Below are 16361 nucleotides of genomic sequence, written 5' to 3' on the forward strand. Positions count from 1 at the left end.
CCAGTTATAGTGTTACACTCACCACATAGTCTCTGTCTCAAGTCTCAAGTCTCAAGTCTCAAGTCTCAAGTCTCAACTATCATCACAAAACCAAACCCATCTCTTTCTCTTTAACTCTAGTGATGTCAATCAGTCAAAGAAGAAGAGAAATTATTTTAAAGAAATCTTCAACATTTCTTTAACTCTAGTGCTGCCTTATACTATGCATCATATTGAATAAATTATCATTTTAAAGAATAACCACCACTTTGGTGATTATTCGAATGTCTTGAATTGGGCAAACCACAAAAAATGGATTTGGGACTCGGGAGGGTGCATGATGAAGGGTACCTCCAGCCTTATGAAAGGGAGGTGCATGTTGGCTACTTGTGATTTTTTGCAAGTCAATGACTTTATTATCATTTTGGAGAAGGCATACACTAGAGAACATAAATTGGGGATGGAGAAGGCAATATTGGGCAGGCTTGAATGGAGATTGACATTTCCAACACCTCATGTCTTCCTTGTCGGATTTATGAAGGATGTTGGGTCTGATCAGGAGGTAATAAGTCCTTACTTTTTCCTCTGCTCAAGAGTTCTTTTTAACCAATACATAAGTCCTTACTTTTTCCTCTGCTTAAGAGTTCTTTTTAACCAATACATGTGAGAACATTAGAAAGGGTTGTGGCAAGGTCTCAATTGGGTATTATCATTGAAGCATGGTTTGTGGCATGGTCTCATGTTTACTTGTAAATTTCAAACTTTACTTGTTGGGTCTTTAGCTCAAATCGGTAGAGCACTTGGAACATGAAGATATGTCAAGCATGTTCCAAGGGGATGGCGGTTCGAATCCATCATGACCCTTTTTATTCAACTGTTCATAGAAGACAATCATGAGCATCATACAATGTTTGCTTCTCTGTGTTTTTTTTTTTTTTTTGTTGATAGTTTGAATGAATTTTGTTGCTTTTTTGGTTTTGAAGATGCAACAATGAATGAGACATTTCCTATTTGTATTCTTTAAAACTTGTGTATGTCTAATCGATTAATAAACTTTTGTAATTTATAGTGTTAATGGCATTTTTGTAATTTATAGTAACCTATTAATGTATCTCTGTCTATTTTTTTTAATATATACCTTATTTAGATTTTTAATAAATTTTAATGTCCTACCATCCATGATTTTTTATGTATTTTAGTAAAAATGGCAATTTTATAATTTATATTAATCAATACAAAACAGTTACAGAAACAGGTTTTGTCAAACTCCTTTCAGTATTAATAGTGTTCTGGATACGTTTCTGGAACAGGTTTATCAAACACCTTTCAGGAAGCCAGTAACGTTATTCTGATAACAGTAACACCAAAATACGTTTTTAGTCAGAAACGACATAGAAACACTAGTAACGTTGTCAAACGGTGCCTTTGTAACTACTATTTTTTGTTACGCACACAGGTTTATGGATTTCGGATCTCCCCCCAAGTCAATTTCTTCAGCCCAACCATCCGGGAAGCGTTCATATTTTTTTTCTAAGAGAAAAATAATTTATTAACCCATTAATACTCAAAATTCATAGAGAAAAAGAGGGAGTGCTGAACTGCTGATGAAATTGTGTGAAAATTTTCAGCCCCGTGCATTTCACGTTAAGCAAGGTTTGGAGAAAAGAAATAAAAAAACAAAAAAGTTGAAAAGTCAATATTAAATGGTCAGATGAGGGACATGGTGGTTGTGTTGCACTGCTATGAAATTTGATACCTAGGTTCGTCAATCGGACGCTAGGTGCACTGGCACGTTGGAGAGGATCTAGGTCCTGATCAATTTCAATCAGTACGATCATCTTCTCATCTATCATCAATCCAACAATTGAAATTACAATTTAACATATGGGAGAAAGAACGCTGCCAGACTGCGAAGTCCGGATCACATTCTCATACAAGCGTGGTTCTCGAATGGCCCTTGGTCAACATATGGATTCCACTCATTCTCTCTCCCATTAGCATAGGTCTTTAGATTTGATGGGATCCATGCATCCACCAAGGGGTGTGTGAGAACCATTCTCATACAAGAATGCGACCGGGGCTCCAAGCTGAGTAGCATACACTAGTGTCTCCTTGTGTTTGACTCCCTCCTATGTAGGTCAGAGTTAAGACAATTAATTAATTTTAATAGATAATGTATTAACTCCAGGTCCAGCCCTCAAAATGAACCAATTTTTGTAGGTTGGGGATATTCTCAAATTGATCCATTCTATCCATAGTGACAAATCCGATTTCGGTTGAATCAAATTGGAAATGACAGGTTTTGATTCTGTTCATATGGATTTCTAGTGTTCAAACCGATTCTGATTGATTCAAAATCAAAATCCATGAATGCAGATTTCATGGCCAACTCCAGATCACTTTCCTCCTCATGAAATGACCTCGCTATCTTCCTATGTAGGATACTATTTTGATGCACCTCATTAGTGGGCTCCTCCTTTATGCCTCTAGCTCAGAGAGCCCTCTCCCATTCTCTAAGCCACCAGGGCAAGGTGCACTAACACCTTTATGTCTATCACTTTTCTTTTCACATGAAATGATATCTCTGCCTTCTTATGCATATACCATTTTGACACACCTCATTGGTGTGCTCTCATATGCCACAACCTCAAAGAACCCTCTGCCTTCTTTTATGGAAGAGAGTTCTTGAAAGGCAGAGTGGGGCTAATGGGAATTTCTGCCTTTCATGAGGGGTGACGGGGCATTCTGACCTCCTCTATGTCTAGACACAAGGACCACACTGCCTTTCATGGTTCTTTTTCCCTTCTTTAACAAATCTAAGGTGGCAAGTAATACAAAGTATCTCCAATACAAATGGCTCAAAGAGACTAGACGGAGTTGGATATTGAGCACTTAGTTGAGATCAATTCCAGAAGCCTATTTTCACTTTGGCAGGATGTGATGACCAATCAAAGGCAAGAATTCCAAGCCACCTAAGGCGATTATGAGTCTAGGCATTGTCACCACGCCTAGTGCACAACCATGTAGCGTTCTATTTCCCTTAAAATAAATAAGTGAAAGTTTTCATACTTGGCTGTGTAAGCCGTGTATGTGAAAAGGTCTCTCACAAAGAATTGAAAAAGTCATAAATCCTCATCCATTAATTAATGTCATGAAACTCCCACCCTCTCACATACACGGTTTACACGATCGTGTATGAAAACTTTCCCCAAATAAATAAAACAAAACATGTAAGAGGACCTGACTTTTATTAACTAAAACAAACAGAAAAAAAAGAAGGTTGTCAAGATGCAGAGCACTGCGCTCAAACACAAGAAGGGCACGATGGCCATTTATTCATTGACACTAGCTTCCATCAAATAAATTTTTTATTTTTAAATTGTTTCCAAGACATTATACTGATACGTGGGAAACTTATCAAAGTACAATGAAAAAGATATACGTGTAGTCCAAGCTTATCTAAGTGCCATACAATGAAAAAGATATACGTGTAGTCCAAGCTTATCTAAGTGCCATACGGCAGCTTTACCTTTTTTTGCCTTCAAATCTGCCTCTTTGTCCTTATTGTTTACATTCTTGAAACTGGCCATGCAAGGCTAGTCCAACTCAATCCACCGAATTCCCTCCTCCCTCATCCACTGTTATGTTTGACACTTTTAACAATTTTCAATTGAACAAAGTGACCAACTCCATCCAGCTTGGAGAATTGAAGTTGGAATGAGCTGAAAATCCATATGGTTTAGGTTTGGATGGTTTAGGTGACCAAATCAGATCAGAGAGGGTATAAAAACCCCATTTCGAAGAAGGGTTGTGTGAAAAACCAGGCAGATATAAGATCTCAATGCAACCCAGATAAGCTCGTGATGCAGCCTAGAATCATATTCTGCATCACAGTATCTGCAGCCATACTAGCAGTTATCCTCTTGGCTGTGATCTCACCAGTAGCCCACAAGAAGCAACAGAAGAACCAAACAGGGCCTTCAATTGCCCTCTCCTTGTACATTCAACATCCCCAGAGAGAGCATCCCAACACTCCACACACAACACCATCCAATTCTGGAGCATTTGTATTCCACCACACTATTACTGAAGGGCCAGCGAACAGTTCACCAGTCATCGGCAAAGCTCAGGGGTTCATAATTCCAATAGAGCACTTTGCACATTCCATGTTCAACATCATATATCTCACCTTCAACACACCAGAGCACAATGGTAGCCTAAGTGTCCAGGCCAAACACATAACGCATAGGGCCAGAGAAGAGCTTACAGTGGTCGGTGGAACAGGTTCCTTCGCATTTGCACGGGGGATTGCTGTCTTTGCACAGAAGGATCCACAACCATCTGATGTAGATGCCATATACCATGTAAAGCTGCTTCTGAAATTTCCTGGTAGAATCTAGATCATGGGAGGATGAAGCATGCTTTTTTGCATAGGAATCACCATTTTTTTTTTACCATCTCTTTTATCTTCTGATTTAGTTTTTTGAGTACTATACTTTGGCTCTGTTGGTTGTAAGGGAAAATAAAGGAAGAAAAGTGAAAATTTTTAAACAAACTTTTGTAATAATTGACACTCATCCCCCGATATATCAAAGTAAGCCAGTCAATCCCTAGAAATCTGCCATGGAAGCATGACCAAAGGGTCAAGCTGTAAGACATCCATGCTGAAGAGTGACCATAACCACCTGAGACCTTGAAAATTTTCCCCATACCCCTAACAAAACTGAGGAAAAATAGGCTACCCCACCTACTGCATGTAGAGAAAACTTTATATAGCTTACAGACAGTCAACCGACAGTAAGATTTTCAAGATGGATCCATAGTGGTCCTTTCAGCAGAATACAAGACCACGAGCACTTCATAGGCATATGGCATTTATAAAACACAAAAGGCATCTAATTTTCCAAATGACTAACCCACAATAGAAAATCATTCATAAACAATTTTATCCCTCAGAATAAGATCAACAGGACAAGTTGACCACACTCCCATTACAGCTACACAACAATGAACAATGAACAATGAACTAAAGAACTGCAAAATTCCATCATCTTGATCCTCTCCCTTCTACATCCACTGAAAATTTTACAAACTTGATTAGCACTTGACCAGTCAGCTCAAGATGAGTATCTTTAACACTTGGAACAATAAAGATAAGAGGAAATCTTCTATTACTAAATACCAAAGGACAAAACTTAGGTCATAACATCTACATGTGCAATAATGGCAGAATCCAGCAGTCTATAATTGACGCAAAGATCTATTCTATTGGATTTGGCACAAGTAATAGCAACAATAACAGTAACACTGGCAAATATTACCTTCAGATAACATTGAAGTCAAGCTTGTCATGGCAGCTTAGTAACACTTGTTGTGGGTTTGTTATTTATCCAAAAAAAAAACACTTCAAGAAAATTGTTGGGCTTATGTGACAAGTTTCAGGCCAGATGCTTGCCATCTATATAAAGCTTCAAAAAATAATTGAAAAGTCAACTTCATACAGATTGGTTTAACAGTTAAATACAAGGGAAAAGTCCAAGACATGGGGAGCCTTGTGGTTGAAATGGAGCTCAAAACTTGCCACGTGACCAATCCACAAATAGATCTAACTTTCCAAATGGTCAGCTAGACCAGATCAGCCAACCACAAATGTACAATCAAGGCAAGCTTGCCTTAACAGGACCATGCGAAAGATACTTCCCCTAATAACAATAATAACAGTAAAGAATATGCTCTTGATCAATTTATTCCATAGAGAGGAACATTTGGTTATCTTCAAAAGTGGACATCATAGTAGCCAAATAGATTTCTTTCCAACTAAAGGTACCGATAGGTTGTTAAGTAAGGATTAAGAGGTTATACCGGGGGAGATTATTTCTGACCACACAATTAGTGATCAAGAATATGTTTCTCATACCACCGAATCGTAAAAAGGATGAGATTATTTGTCCTAGGATAAAATGGTGGAGTTTAAAAGGAGAAACTTGATATCATTTACTAATAAGTTAGTCAAACAAAGAAGATGAGACTTTTATGGAGACACTAATACAATGTGGAACAAGATGACTACTTATATTAAGAAGATTGTTAAAGATGTCCTAGGCGAATCTAAAGGAAAACATCATTCATCTAGAGAGACTTGGTGGTAGGATGATGAGGTTCAAGCAACCATTAAGGCTAAGAAAATTAATTTAAGACATGGCAAAGGACTAACGATGTAGAGGATTTAAAAAGGTACAAATTTGCTAGAAATGAAGCTAAGAAGATTGTGGGAAAAGCAAGGGCGAAGAAATATGAGGCTCTTTATAACAATATGAGCACTAAGGAAGGGAAAAGTTATTTATAAGACAGCTAAAATGAGGAAAAGGAAGAGATGAAGAGTAGAGATTTCGACCATGTTAGATGCATTAAAAGTGAATGTGATAAAGTACTAATAAGGGATGAAGACACTAAGGAGAGATGGAAATATTTTTTCTATAGCTTACAAAATGGAGACATTTCGAGTAATAATATCCCAGAAGGTTGCATTACCCATCAAGATACTACATGTCGTACATATATACGAAAAATTAGGGTGCCTAAAGTAAAAGTAGCTTTAAGGAGGATGAGAGTATGCAAGGCACCAGGTCCGGATGGGGTCCCAATAGAAGTGTGGAAAAGCTTAGGAATATGTGGTTTATCTTGGGTTTGGCTAACCAAGCTGTTTAACAAGATTATGAGCACAAAGAAAAAGTTAGATGAATGGAGAAGGACTTTGGTTCTGAGTTATAATTATAAAGGTGATACTCAGAGCCATAATAACTATAGAGGCATAAAACTAATGAGTCATACTATGAAGTTATGGGAGAGAGCTATTGAAACAAGCCTAAGACAAGCAACTACTATTACGGAGAACCAATTTGGCTTTATGGCAAGAAGATCCACGACAAAAGCTATTTACTAACTTAGAAGACTCATGGGAAGATTTAGATTTTACAATAAGGTTCTTCATATGGTCTTTATTGACCTAGGAAAAACTTATGACAGTCCCTTGAGGGTTAATTTGGTAAGTACTAGAGAAGAGAAGTATTTCAAATAAATATGTGGACATAATTAAAGACATGTAAAATGGTGTGGTTACTAGTGCAAGAATTGTGAGGTCAAGGTAGTGAATTCCCAATTACAATTAGGTTATATTAGGGATCAGCTTTTAGACCTTATTTGTTCGCACTTATCATAGATAAATTAACCAGAGACATTCAAGCTTAGGTCCCTTGGTGTATCTTTTTTATTGATGACATTGTTTTGGTGGATGAAACAAAAATAGGGATTAATGTTAAGTTGGAATTATGGAGATCAACCTTGGAATCAAAAGGTTTTAAGATAAGTAGAAAAAAACAGAGTATATGGTGTGCAACTTTAGTTACAATCAGATAAATGAGGAGGTGAAAATTGATGAAAGGGAGATTCTGCAAAAGTGATTATTTTAGGTATCTGGGCTCAATCATAAATAAAGGAGGAGAAATAGATGATGATGTTACACAGAGAATTAAATAGAATGAATGAAATGGAGAGGTGCATCCGGAGTGTTGTATAACCGACAAATTCCTTTAAAACTTAAAAACAAAAAATTTATAGGACAATCATACGACCATAGTTGTCAAGACGTCGCCTAGACAATGCCCAGGCGTCTGGGCACCTTGATCGCCCAGGAGTTTGGGCGCCTTGGTCGTCACAGCAATTTAACTCGGTGGGTATTATTATATTAATTTGGAAGCTTGTCCCAAAGATCCACAATATTTGGGTTGATTGGGTTTACTAAGGCCTCCTCCCTTTTGACTCCATTTGGACTGCCTCTACCATTCCTGATTCTTCTTGGGTCTGGCATCCAATTCTGAAACTTCGGCCCTTAGCACTTGGGGCCATCTCCTACCAAATAGATGATGGCACATCCACCTCCCTTTGACTTGACCATTGGCACCCTATGGTGCACTCAGTCCCACCTAGGGCTATCTAAAGCTCCGACCTCCCTAAGCATTCCATGGTTGCTGACATCATTGCTCTTGGTGATTGGGCCTAGGGCTGTCAATGGGTCGGGTTGGGCCGGGCCTGCCTAAACCCTGACCCTGACCCTAGAGGCCTTAACCTAAACCCTGACCCTGACCCAACCCTGGCAGGGCCAAGAAACCCTCAACCCTGACCCGACCCTGCTAGGGTTTTCCCTAACCCGGCCCGGCCCGACCCGACCCTGATAAGGTCTGGCAGGGTCAAGGGGCAGGGTCAGGTTGGCCCTGATTGACCCTGTCCCTAACCTGACCTTGACTTTATTTTATTTTTTTTGTAAATAGTTTTTGCTATATAATCAGTGAACAGTGTCATTTTTTTTTTTTTAAAAAGAACCATGAATCTTATCTAATTAGAAAATAAGAGTCAACCATTGAAGCTTTGTGCCATGAATTCAAGCCAAAGAATAATAGAATCAGACCAAAGAACCACAAATTACCCAAATCAAAAGATACATTGAAGGGTTTTACCTTGCCCATCAGTTTAGAACTCAAAGAAAAAATCCTCTGCAATGGAATTATATTGAATCTTAGATCTAGACAATCACAAAGATGAATCCTCAACATAAACCCAAAATTTAAGAGCCTAGCAAGCTCAAATCGATCCTCCAGAACTGAGAACAAAGAGCCAATAATCCGTGAACGATGGAGGACGATGAACTGCAGAAACAAACAGAGAAGGAGAGGAGACTCTCCAACGAGACACCACCAAAAACTGGTTTAAAAAAATGGCTGATTCCCTGTGTGGAAGAAGAATAGAAGGGAGCGGAGTGAAGTTCTTAACTATCAAATAAAGAAAAAAAAGGGAATTCAACTTCAGAGAAACAAAATTTCTCAAATTAAAGTAGAAATTGGAAAATAATAGAATACCAGAATCTTTCGATCCCTCCTTGCTCTCCTCCATTACCGCCGGCGACGATTCCTTTGCATTCAAACCCAAGAAATCTCTCTCCATCTCAGATTTACAAACTTAAACAATTTTCCAAGCTTTTGAAGATCTAACGAAGCAGAGCTCTTCTCCTCTTCACATTCTCTTCCTCAAAGACAAACCCTAAAACTGATCTCTCCCTCTATGTGTCTATGTTGTAGACTCGCAACTCCCATTGAAAGGAAGAACGATGAGGCTAGGTTCCGATGACCTTCTCCTCCAAAGGAGAAATAGAGAACAATAGATGAGGAGTTAAGAAATTTTAGGGTTTCTCATTTCTAACCAACAACTTAAATGCATCCAATTCAATCCTACGCTCCAAAATAGATCCCCAAAACCCCACCTATATTATAAATAAGTATAATTATTAATACAGGGTCAGGGTATTAATAAACCCTAACCCGCCCTTCGGGCTGAAAATACAGGGTCGGTTCGGGTCCGGGCTCAGGGCGGGTTAGGGTCGGCCGGGCTTTTTTGACAGCCCTAATTGGGCCCCTCTGGCTTCCTCCTCCCTGTTGCTTGCGGAAATGTGGAATGCCTTGCCCTCCATTTCCAAATGTCCTTCAGGTAGGGGGGATAAGATTATCTGGCCGCTCTCCTCTTCAAGCCTCTTCAGCTACAAAGCGGCTTGGAATCACATCCATTCTCATGGTACTATATCTCCTTGGCAAAAGTATGGTTTAAGCACCATATTTCTTGGCACAACTTCATAGCTTGGCAGGCTTTCTCTAACCGCCTTCCATCTCAGTCGTTTCTTATTCACCTCTAGATTGTCATCTCCCCATGCTACTACCTATGTTGGAACGCCACAAAAAACATTAACCACCTCTTCTTTGCTTGCCCCCTCTCCTCTTCCATTTGGAAAGGGATTATAGCAAAATGTTGGCCAAGGAGTAGACGGATTCTACCTTATTAGAAAGAATGGATCTGGATGAGCATGACCTTCACCGACTCAACCATTTGTGGAGAAGCTTGCCTTCGCTACCACCATCAAAAAATGGCCTTCTAGATCAAGATCTTTACAGCTTATTTAGGACTCTATCACATTTGACATCAAAAGCAAGCTAGCCTCTATCTTATCGTCTTGCCAGGACACCCTAAGGAACAGGCATATTGTTGTATCCTGGGGCCTTTCACCTCCTTCTTGCTGCCCCCCTCCTCTTGAGGATTGGACGTTGCTTTGTTGTATGTATTTTTGTATTTTTTTCTTCTTCCCTGCTTGTCGGGGCCCCTTATTCTTTTCCCCTACGGTAATGAATTTTATATTCACCCAAAAAAAAACTTGACATGTGGCCAATACTATTGGTGCAACAACACTTTTATATTGCAATACACAATGTGCCCTATAATATTGAAATTGGGTTGTTGTGAGTTGTGAGTTGTGAGCTGTGAGTTGTGAGCTGTGAGCTGTGAGCTGTGAGCTGTGAACTTGTGACTTTGTGTATTGACTATTGAAGTATTGAACTAATGACTTTATGCACTTATGAAGTTTTGAGTTTAAAGTTTAAACTAAAGGCTACATTTGACTTTATTTTTTATTCATTACTTTGTTTAAATTTGTTATTATGTCTTTGAGTACTTATACAATGAGTATTTAACTATTTATACTTCAGGGTCCAACCGTATACTGTCAATCAAGGGTGCAAACCCAAAACACCACTTTGAGTTCACTTTTTTGCAATATGAAGATTTAAATGTGTTTATTTAGCTTAAATTAGGGTGTATATGAAGTATCAGGCCTTAACATAGCAAAAAATCCATCGAGATGGACTGCCGAAATATTGCAGAAAAAATACCATATTTTGGCAAAATTTCGAAAAATTTTGCATATTTTGGAAATCTCGACCTCATCGAAATGGCGAGATGAGACGAGATCTTAATCTATGGTCTCAAGCAATCGGACGAAGGAACAGACAAGCATATCGTCTCAAGCAATTGGACGAAGGAACAAACAAGCATGCCGTCCAATTACGGCTTTGATTATAGTCAAGTACATTAGCATTGGTTAGCAGAGTGCTTTCCCCTCCCTTCCCCGCAAAATTCTACCCAAAATATTGGGAATTTGGAGAGAGAATGGGTGGGATAAATAGCTTACCACATAGGCAAACAACAACCTTGATTCATGCATGCTTGTTTGTTCAGTTTCCTACCCAAGGCAACCAAACACAAGTTTTTTTTTTCTTTTTTTTTTTTTGTATTTTATGGAAAATCATACAACTCTCCCACCCCACTATATTCTGGCAAATAAATGGGGTCTTAGTGTATGGAACATCATTGACAAGGGTTTCAACTCCCGATGAAACTTTTGAAAGATTGGATCAATTTTCAGTTTCAAGTGTTACCAAAAGAGAACTTACTTGACCAACATAGATAAGTATGTAACTTAAATACCTAATAGCACATAATTACCTAAGGAGATTATAAAGGGATATAAGTGGAAGAAATAAAAGGGGAAGAACATGATATAATTTCATTTTCCTTACATCTTTTCAGAACAGGATATTATTTTATTTTCCTTACATCCTTTCAGAATTCTCAGATTCAGGAGTTATCAAAATACAAAACAGAACTTACATGGCCAACATATAAAAGTATTACTTAAAGCCTGATAGTACGGGAAGACTTAAGGAGATTAAAAAGAGATACAAGTGAAAGAAATGAAGAGGAGAAGAACAGGAAAGAACAGGATATTATATTATTTTCCTTGCATCTTTTAGAACTCTGAGAAAGGTTTTGGTTCTGAACCAGATCAGAGACTCGCTTGAAACCAAGTTTTAAATACTTGATCATCAATAAGCCAAGAAAATATGCGACAACACAATTCTCTAAAGCATACAACAAAGATAAGACAGGTTTCACACCATTTAGAAAGGTGCTTCCCATGAATCAAATTAAACAAATTAGCCCTGATTGATCAATTTACAGGTGTCTTTGACATCTCAAATAACCACATAGAATCATTGGATACCTAGTAACAAACGCAGATCCATCTTCCTGTCAGTTTCCTCAGCTAACACTGTTCAAACCCATATAAGCATATCCAACCATTAATGACTTTGAACATGACAATGGGAATGATTAGATCAAAATAAAGCGGCCAAGGCATATTGTTCATACTGGGGCAGTAATTGAACACCCATACAATTTCATCTGGCTAGTTAAGTACATCAACGATATACTTAAAAATGTTATAAGAATCCAAACAGCTGGTAATCCTTTATTTTACAGCTGTAACTAATAGAAACTTCATTTAGAAGTTAAATTATATGCTTATCTTCCAACCACAGTTTCTCTCACAGATGAGAACTAAATCTCCACTTGATTGGTGAAAGTTTAAGTTCTAAAGCACAATGGAAATTGCCTCCTATGAGTCTATCATAACTATTTTTTATCCCAATCTGTTAATCAAATTTTTATTTTTGAAAAAAACCCAAATGCTTGGGAGACAACCATGTGAACCAACTACCCAAACACATGACAGTTATCCAACGCATGAATAAAGCTAACCTCCGCTCAGAATTGAATTAGGCATCCCTTACAAGAGAAGAAGCTGTAGTCCCTACACTCAGGCCATAGCCCAGAGGTTTAGCCAGTGCCCGCAACAAATCATTTTAACAATCCTTTCCACTTGAAAGTCAGCTTTTCACAAGGATGCTAAAACCGCTGTTTTTGTCAAAAAACTTAATTACAACACTAGAATATTGGCTCTTTGTACAAATCAATCAGATACCATTGCCCCAGAGATCTATTCTTCTAGTTAGGAGTACCTTCTATAGCGATTAACAAAAAATTATAATAGATACGAAGAAAATCATATGCATTCGCAATAGAAACTAAAAATTATAATAGATACGAAGAAAATAATGGATTCATTTATTTATTTGTTTATTTCACTTACCTCGTATAAGAACAGCAAGGTGAGCATCAGAGATCGAGCTTGAGTTCTTCCTCTTCTTCGCAGAGGTAATGGAGAAGGTAAGGAGTGATCCGAATCACGGCCACCACCACTCCAAAGATCGTCACTTGAGTTCTCAGCTGCTTCAGCGCAGTCGCCTTGTCTGGCTTCCGAGGAAACGCGCCCAAGAACATCTTTCCCTTCTCTTTATCAGACCTGTGCTTATACCCTAGAGATTTTTGTATGTTTTTTTTTTGGGTTATTTCCAAATGCCCCCCTGAAAATGGTTAAAATTACAGATTCCCCCCTGATCTTGCACTAATTTTACTTGCACCCCTGCTTTTCAAACTAAGTATCATTTTAGTCCCTGCCGTTAGCCAGAGACGTTATAACATAACGGATCTCAGTTTTTGAATTTCGATGGACCATTCTGCCTCTTGATAAGGTAGAATGACAAAAATACCCTCACTCGAAGGAAAAAAAAAAAAAAAAAAACCCTGCAACTCATCTTCCCCAAATCGATTTAGGGAAGATGAGTTGCAGGTATCTTTCAACCCATTTGCAATCATCCCTGCAACAACAGTCGTTGTTCTTCGTGTTCTGTCTCGCTTCTCCTTCATGAACTCTCAACCTCAAAACCCAATCCAAAGCTTCTAAGCTTCACCGGAGCTGCGATGATTCCTCACTCATACCCCATGGACTCTTGTAACAAAGCTGAATACAAAGCTTGAACACTAGTAGTGATATCAGAAACTTAGGGTCCCAGATGTTTTTATCAATTTGAGAAGGGTTCTCTTCTCTGATTCAGAACACTTTGTTGGTTTTGATTTGAAAAAGAGAAAAAAAAATTCCCTGGTTTTTTAAAGCCCTAAATCGTGGGAGCTCCTTGATCCGATGGTTCCATTCTGTAGAAAATCGGCAACACAATTTGCCCCTTCTTCTTGCACTCTGCTATCATGGCGATCTCAATAAGGCACCATTTGCTAGAAGCATAGCCTTTGGAGAAGATCGGGATCGCGATCGTCGATTGCTGGATTGCGGCGAGAAGCTCTGGACCGATCTCTTCTCCTGTGCTGAGTTCATCGTCGTCTCTGAAGGTGTGAATTTCATTGTCTTTCAGAGCTTTGTGGAGGTGATCAGTGAAGCTATTGCGAGTGTCTTCACCTCTGAAACTCAAGAAAACCTCATAGTTTAATCCAGATGAAGTAGATGAAGAAGAAGTCTGTCTCCAACTCGTCCCCTTTGAACTTCTACCCACCCCCCCCCCCCCATAAATGCTGCAATCTACTGGGAAACCCTGTTATGCAGCAAATCGACTTCTCGCTCCCTCAAAAAAGGAAAACCCCAAATCAACAGAAACAATCAAATCCACCACCTACGAAGCAACCAGCCACCGTAAGAAACCTAACAAAAGCAGGAAGAGGAACATGCAACTTTGAACTTCAAAGTTTTAAAAGTATAAACTAATCTTCATTTCAAATTACCAGGAAAGGAAAACAGAAAGAGAAAAGTACTCGCATTCAAGTTCCAGGAAAGAGAAGAAATTCCCTTCAAAATCTAAAACACGGACGAAGAGTGGAGAAATTGCCCCAACCAAGCTTCCTTTGAGCGATGTATCGACCACCAGAGAACGGATCTCCAACTCTCACAGCATGATATCCACCTTTTCCTGTAAGCATCGATTCCCTCATCTTCCCCAAACCCTAAACGATTTGGGGAAGATGAGTTGCAGGGTTTTTTTTTTTTTTTTTTTAAAAAAAATTTTAAATAAGGGTATTTTTGTCATTCTACCTTATCAAGGGGCAGAATAGTCCATCGAAGTTCAAAAACTGGGATCCGTTATGTTATAACATCTCTGTCTAACGACAGGGACTATAGTGGTACTTAGTTTGAAAAGCAGGGATGCACGTAGAATTAGTGAAAATTCAAAATCAATTTTTTTTTCTTTTGATAATCATGGATCTTATTGAAGGGGGAGGTGTACAACCAGTGACATCATTTACACAAAGATCATGAAGCTACCGAATCTGTCACACACCCAAGATTTTTGTATGTTCCAAAGTTATATAAATCGACTTTTGTACCCTTTGTCAGATGCGTATCAGTTCTTGGTATGTGGGGATAAAAACGTCATTTTAATTGGCATGTAGCTGTCACCAAAAACTAAGAATTACAACTTTAATCGTCCATGAAGGGTAATAAAGTCATTAAATTAGAAACATGGTATTTTTGGAGGTCATTGGAGATGGTCCGGCACAGCTTCCCAGGGATCCCTGAGCCTGCAACTCTCTCCACTTCTTAAGCAATTCGACAACATTTGAGACTCGTTTAGGGAGGGCAACGCTAGTGTCTCTCTCAGCTAAGTTCACTAGGTTGAAGTTGGGAAGAGCAGAGCAAGAGCCATGTTGATTTATAGTGTGAAGGAGAAGAAAGATGGGGAGAGAGGAGCAACAAACACCTCCTCCTTGCCAGAGTAGCAGCGAAATATTTTAGGCCATACCCATGAGCTGCCCTGTCCAAGAAAAGTCTACCAATCTTTGCACAAGTCGGTAGAACACCCATCTTTTGATCATGGGTTGTGTGCCTTGTAAGATTAGTGGACCTTTCACGGAGAGATCTTTCTCAAGGGTTCTTCCATATAACACAACAGCGGCAAGTGGATGTTCCAGAAATAGTAGCTGTAAGTAGTTTTCTCTCTCAACGGAAACTACATTCTAAATCGATTGGAATCTCCTCCTCTGTCTCTCTCCTGCCTCTCTTCCTTACTCCATCATTCCACCATTTCGTCTTTTTCAAACCTCCAAAGAACAAATCCAACACGTATACTTCGTAACATCGATGAAATCTAATTCATCCAAAAAAAAAAAACATCGATGAAATCCCAAGATCAATGGCATCAGTAGTGCTTCTCATGAATATATTCGTAAAATCCGAACCGAGATTCATCAACTATTTCAGCAATAAAAGAAAGTACCGTTAGCAGGTTATGAATGTTTAGTCTTCGGATTGTCAAATGCACTCTGCTCTTCTGCTCTCCTGCTATTAAAGGGAACATGGGCGGTTATAACACACAAACGATGGACGTCGGCCGGAGACAAAGAAGAGGAAGAGCTGGAGTGAGCGGGATGAAAATGTAAAGGAATTAATGTAAATTTCCCAAAATACCCTCTCAACTGAGACTATTACCTTTATTTGGGGAGGAAACAAGGGGTCTTGCGAATTTACATATTCAGACTCTTTAAATAGTTGACACATCATTCTATAAGGATAGAAAAAGTCTGGTTACAAATTCTGTTTGTAACCTTCTTGGTTACAAACAGATGCACCCATATATATAAAAGGGAAAATTGCCCGATAAACTAGAAAAAAGACTTAAAAAAAAGGGTAATTTACACATACCACTCCTGAGGTTTGACAAAAGGATGATTTTACCCCCTAGTTTGGGAAAATTCTACGTACCCCCCTGAGGTTTACAAATGGTAACAAATAAACCCATTCCGTCAGTTTATGACTAATA

General features: G+C 38.7%; 3 protein-coding genes across 5 annotated transcripts; 1 reads left to right on the forward strand and 2 right to left on the reverse strand.

Moving 5' to 3' along the window:
• Positions 1–490: 490 nt before the first annotated feature.
• On the reverse strand, positions 491–13086 carry LOC122661116 (mitochondrial import receptor subunit TOM6 homolog). Of its 3 annotated transcripts, XM_043856434.1 has the most exons (3): positions 12848–13086; positions 8259–8265; positions 491–502 (listed from the first exon to the last, which is right to left on the reverse strand). In XM_043856434.1, exon 1 carries the CDS (start codon positions 13036–13038, stop codon positions 12874–12876), a length of 165 nt encoding a protein of 54 aa, XP_043712369.1. In that variant the 5' UTR covers positions 13039–13086; the 3' UTR covers positions 491–502; positions 8259–8265; positions 12848–12873. The 3 variants fall into 3 exon arrangements, with proteins under 3 accessions (XP_043712369.1, XP_043712368.1, XP_043712367.1); XM_043856433.1 differs by lacking the exons at positions 491–502; positions 8259–8265 and adding an exon at positions 4591–4702; XM_043856432.1 differs by lacking the exons at positions 491–502; positions 8259–8265 and adding an exon at positions 4765–5055.
• On the forward strand, positions 3772–4439 carry LOC122661114 (dirigent protein 11). Its single transcript, XM_043856431.1, has one exon. It carries the CDS (start codon positions 3843–3845, stop codon positions 4377–4379), a length of 537 nt encoding a protein of 178 aa, XP_043712366.1. The 5' UTR covers positions 3772–3842; the 3' UTR covers positions 4380–4439.
• Positions 13087–13712: 626 nt separating the features above from the next.
• LOC122661864 (disease resistance protein L6-like) lies at positions 13713–15406 on the reverse strand. Its single transcript, XM_043857374.1, has 2 exons — positions 15345–15406; positions 13713–14010 (listed from the first exon to the last, which is right to left on the reverse strand). The coding sequence occupies exons 1-2, from the start codon at positions 15404–15406 to the stop codon at positions 13713–13715; spliced, it is 360 nt and encodes a 119-aa protein (XP_043713309.1).
• Between the last annotated feature and the right edge of the window lie 955 nt (positions 15407–16361).

Source organism: Telopea speciosissima, chromosome 5 (genome assembly GCF_018873765.1).
Source record: "Telopea speciosissima isolate NSW1024214 ecotype Mountain lineage chromosome 5, Tspe_v1, whole genome shotgun sequence".
Taxonomy (NCBI): domain Eukaryota; kingdom Viridiplantae; phylum Streptophyta; class Magnoliopsida; order Proteales; family Proteaceae; genus Telopea; species Telopea speciosissima.

What these genes read in the sequence shown, in the direction of transcription:
- LOC122661114 (XM_043856431.1), top strand. Translation starts at nt 3,843, where the DNA reads ATGCAGCCTAGAATCATATTCTGCATCACAGTATCTGCAGCCATACTA.
- LOC122661116 (XM_043856434.1), bottom strand. Translation starts at nt 13,038, where the DNA reads ATGTTCTTGGGCGCGTTTCCTCGGAAGCCAGACAAGGCGACTGCGCTG.
- LOC122661864 (XM_043857374.1), bottom strand. Translation starts at nt 15,406, where the DNA reads ATGGGTGTTCTACCGACTTGTGCAAAGATTGGTAGACTTTTCTTGGAC. An exon ending in TTGGACAGGGCAGCTCATGG is followed by an intron (nt 14,011 to 15,344) that starts GTATGGCCTAAA and finishes CTTGAGTTTCAG; the next exon opens with AGGTGAAGACACTCGCAATA.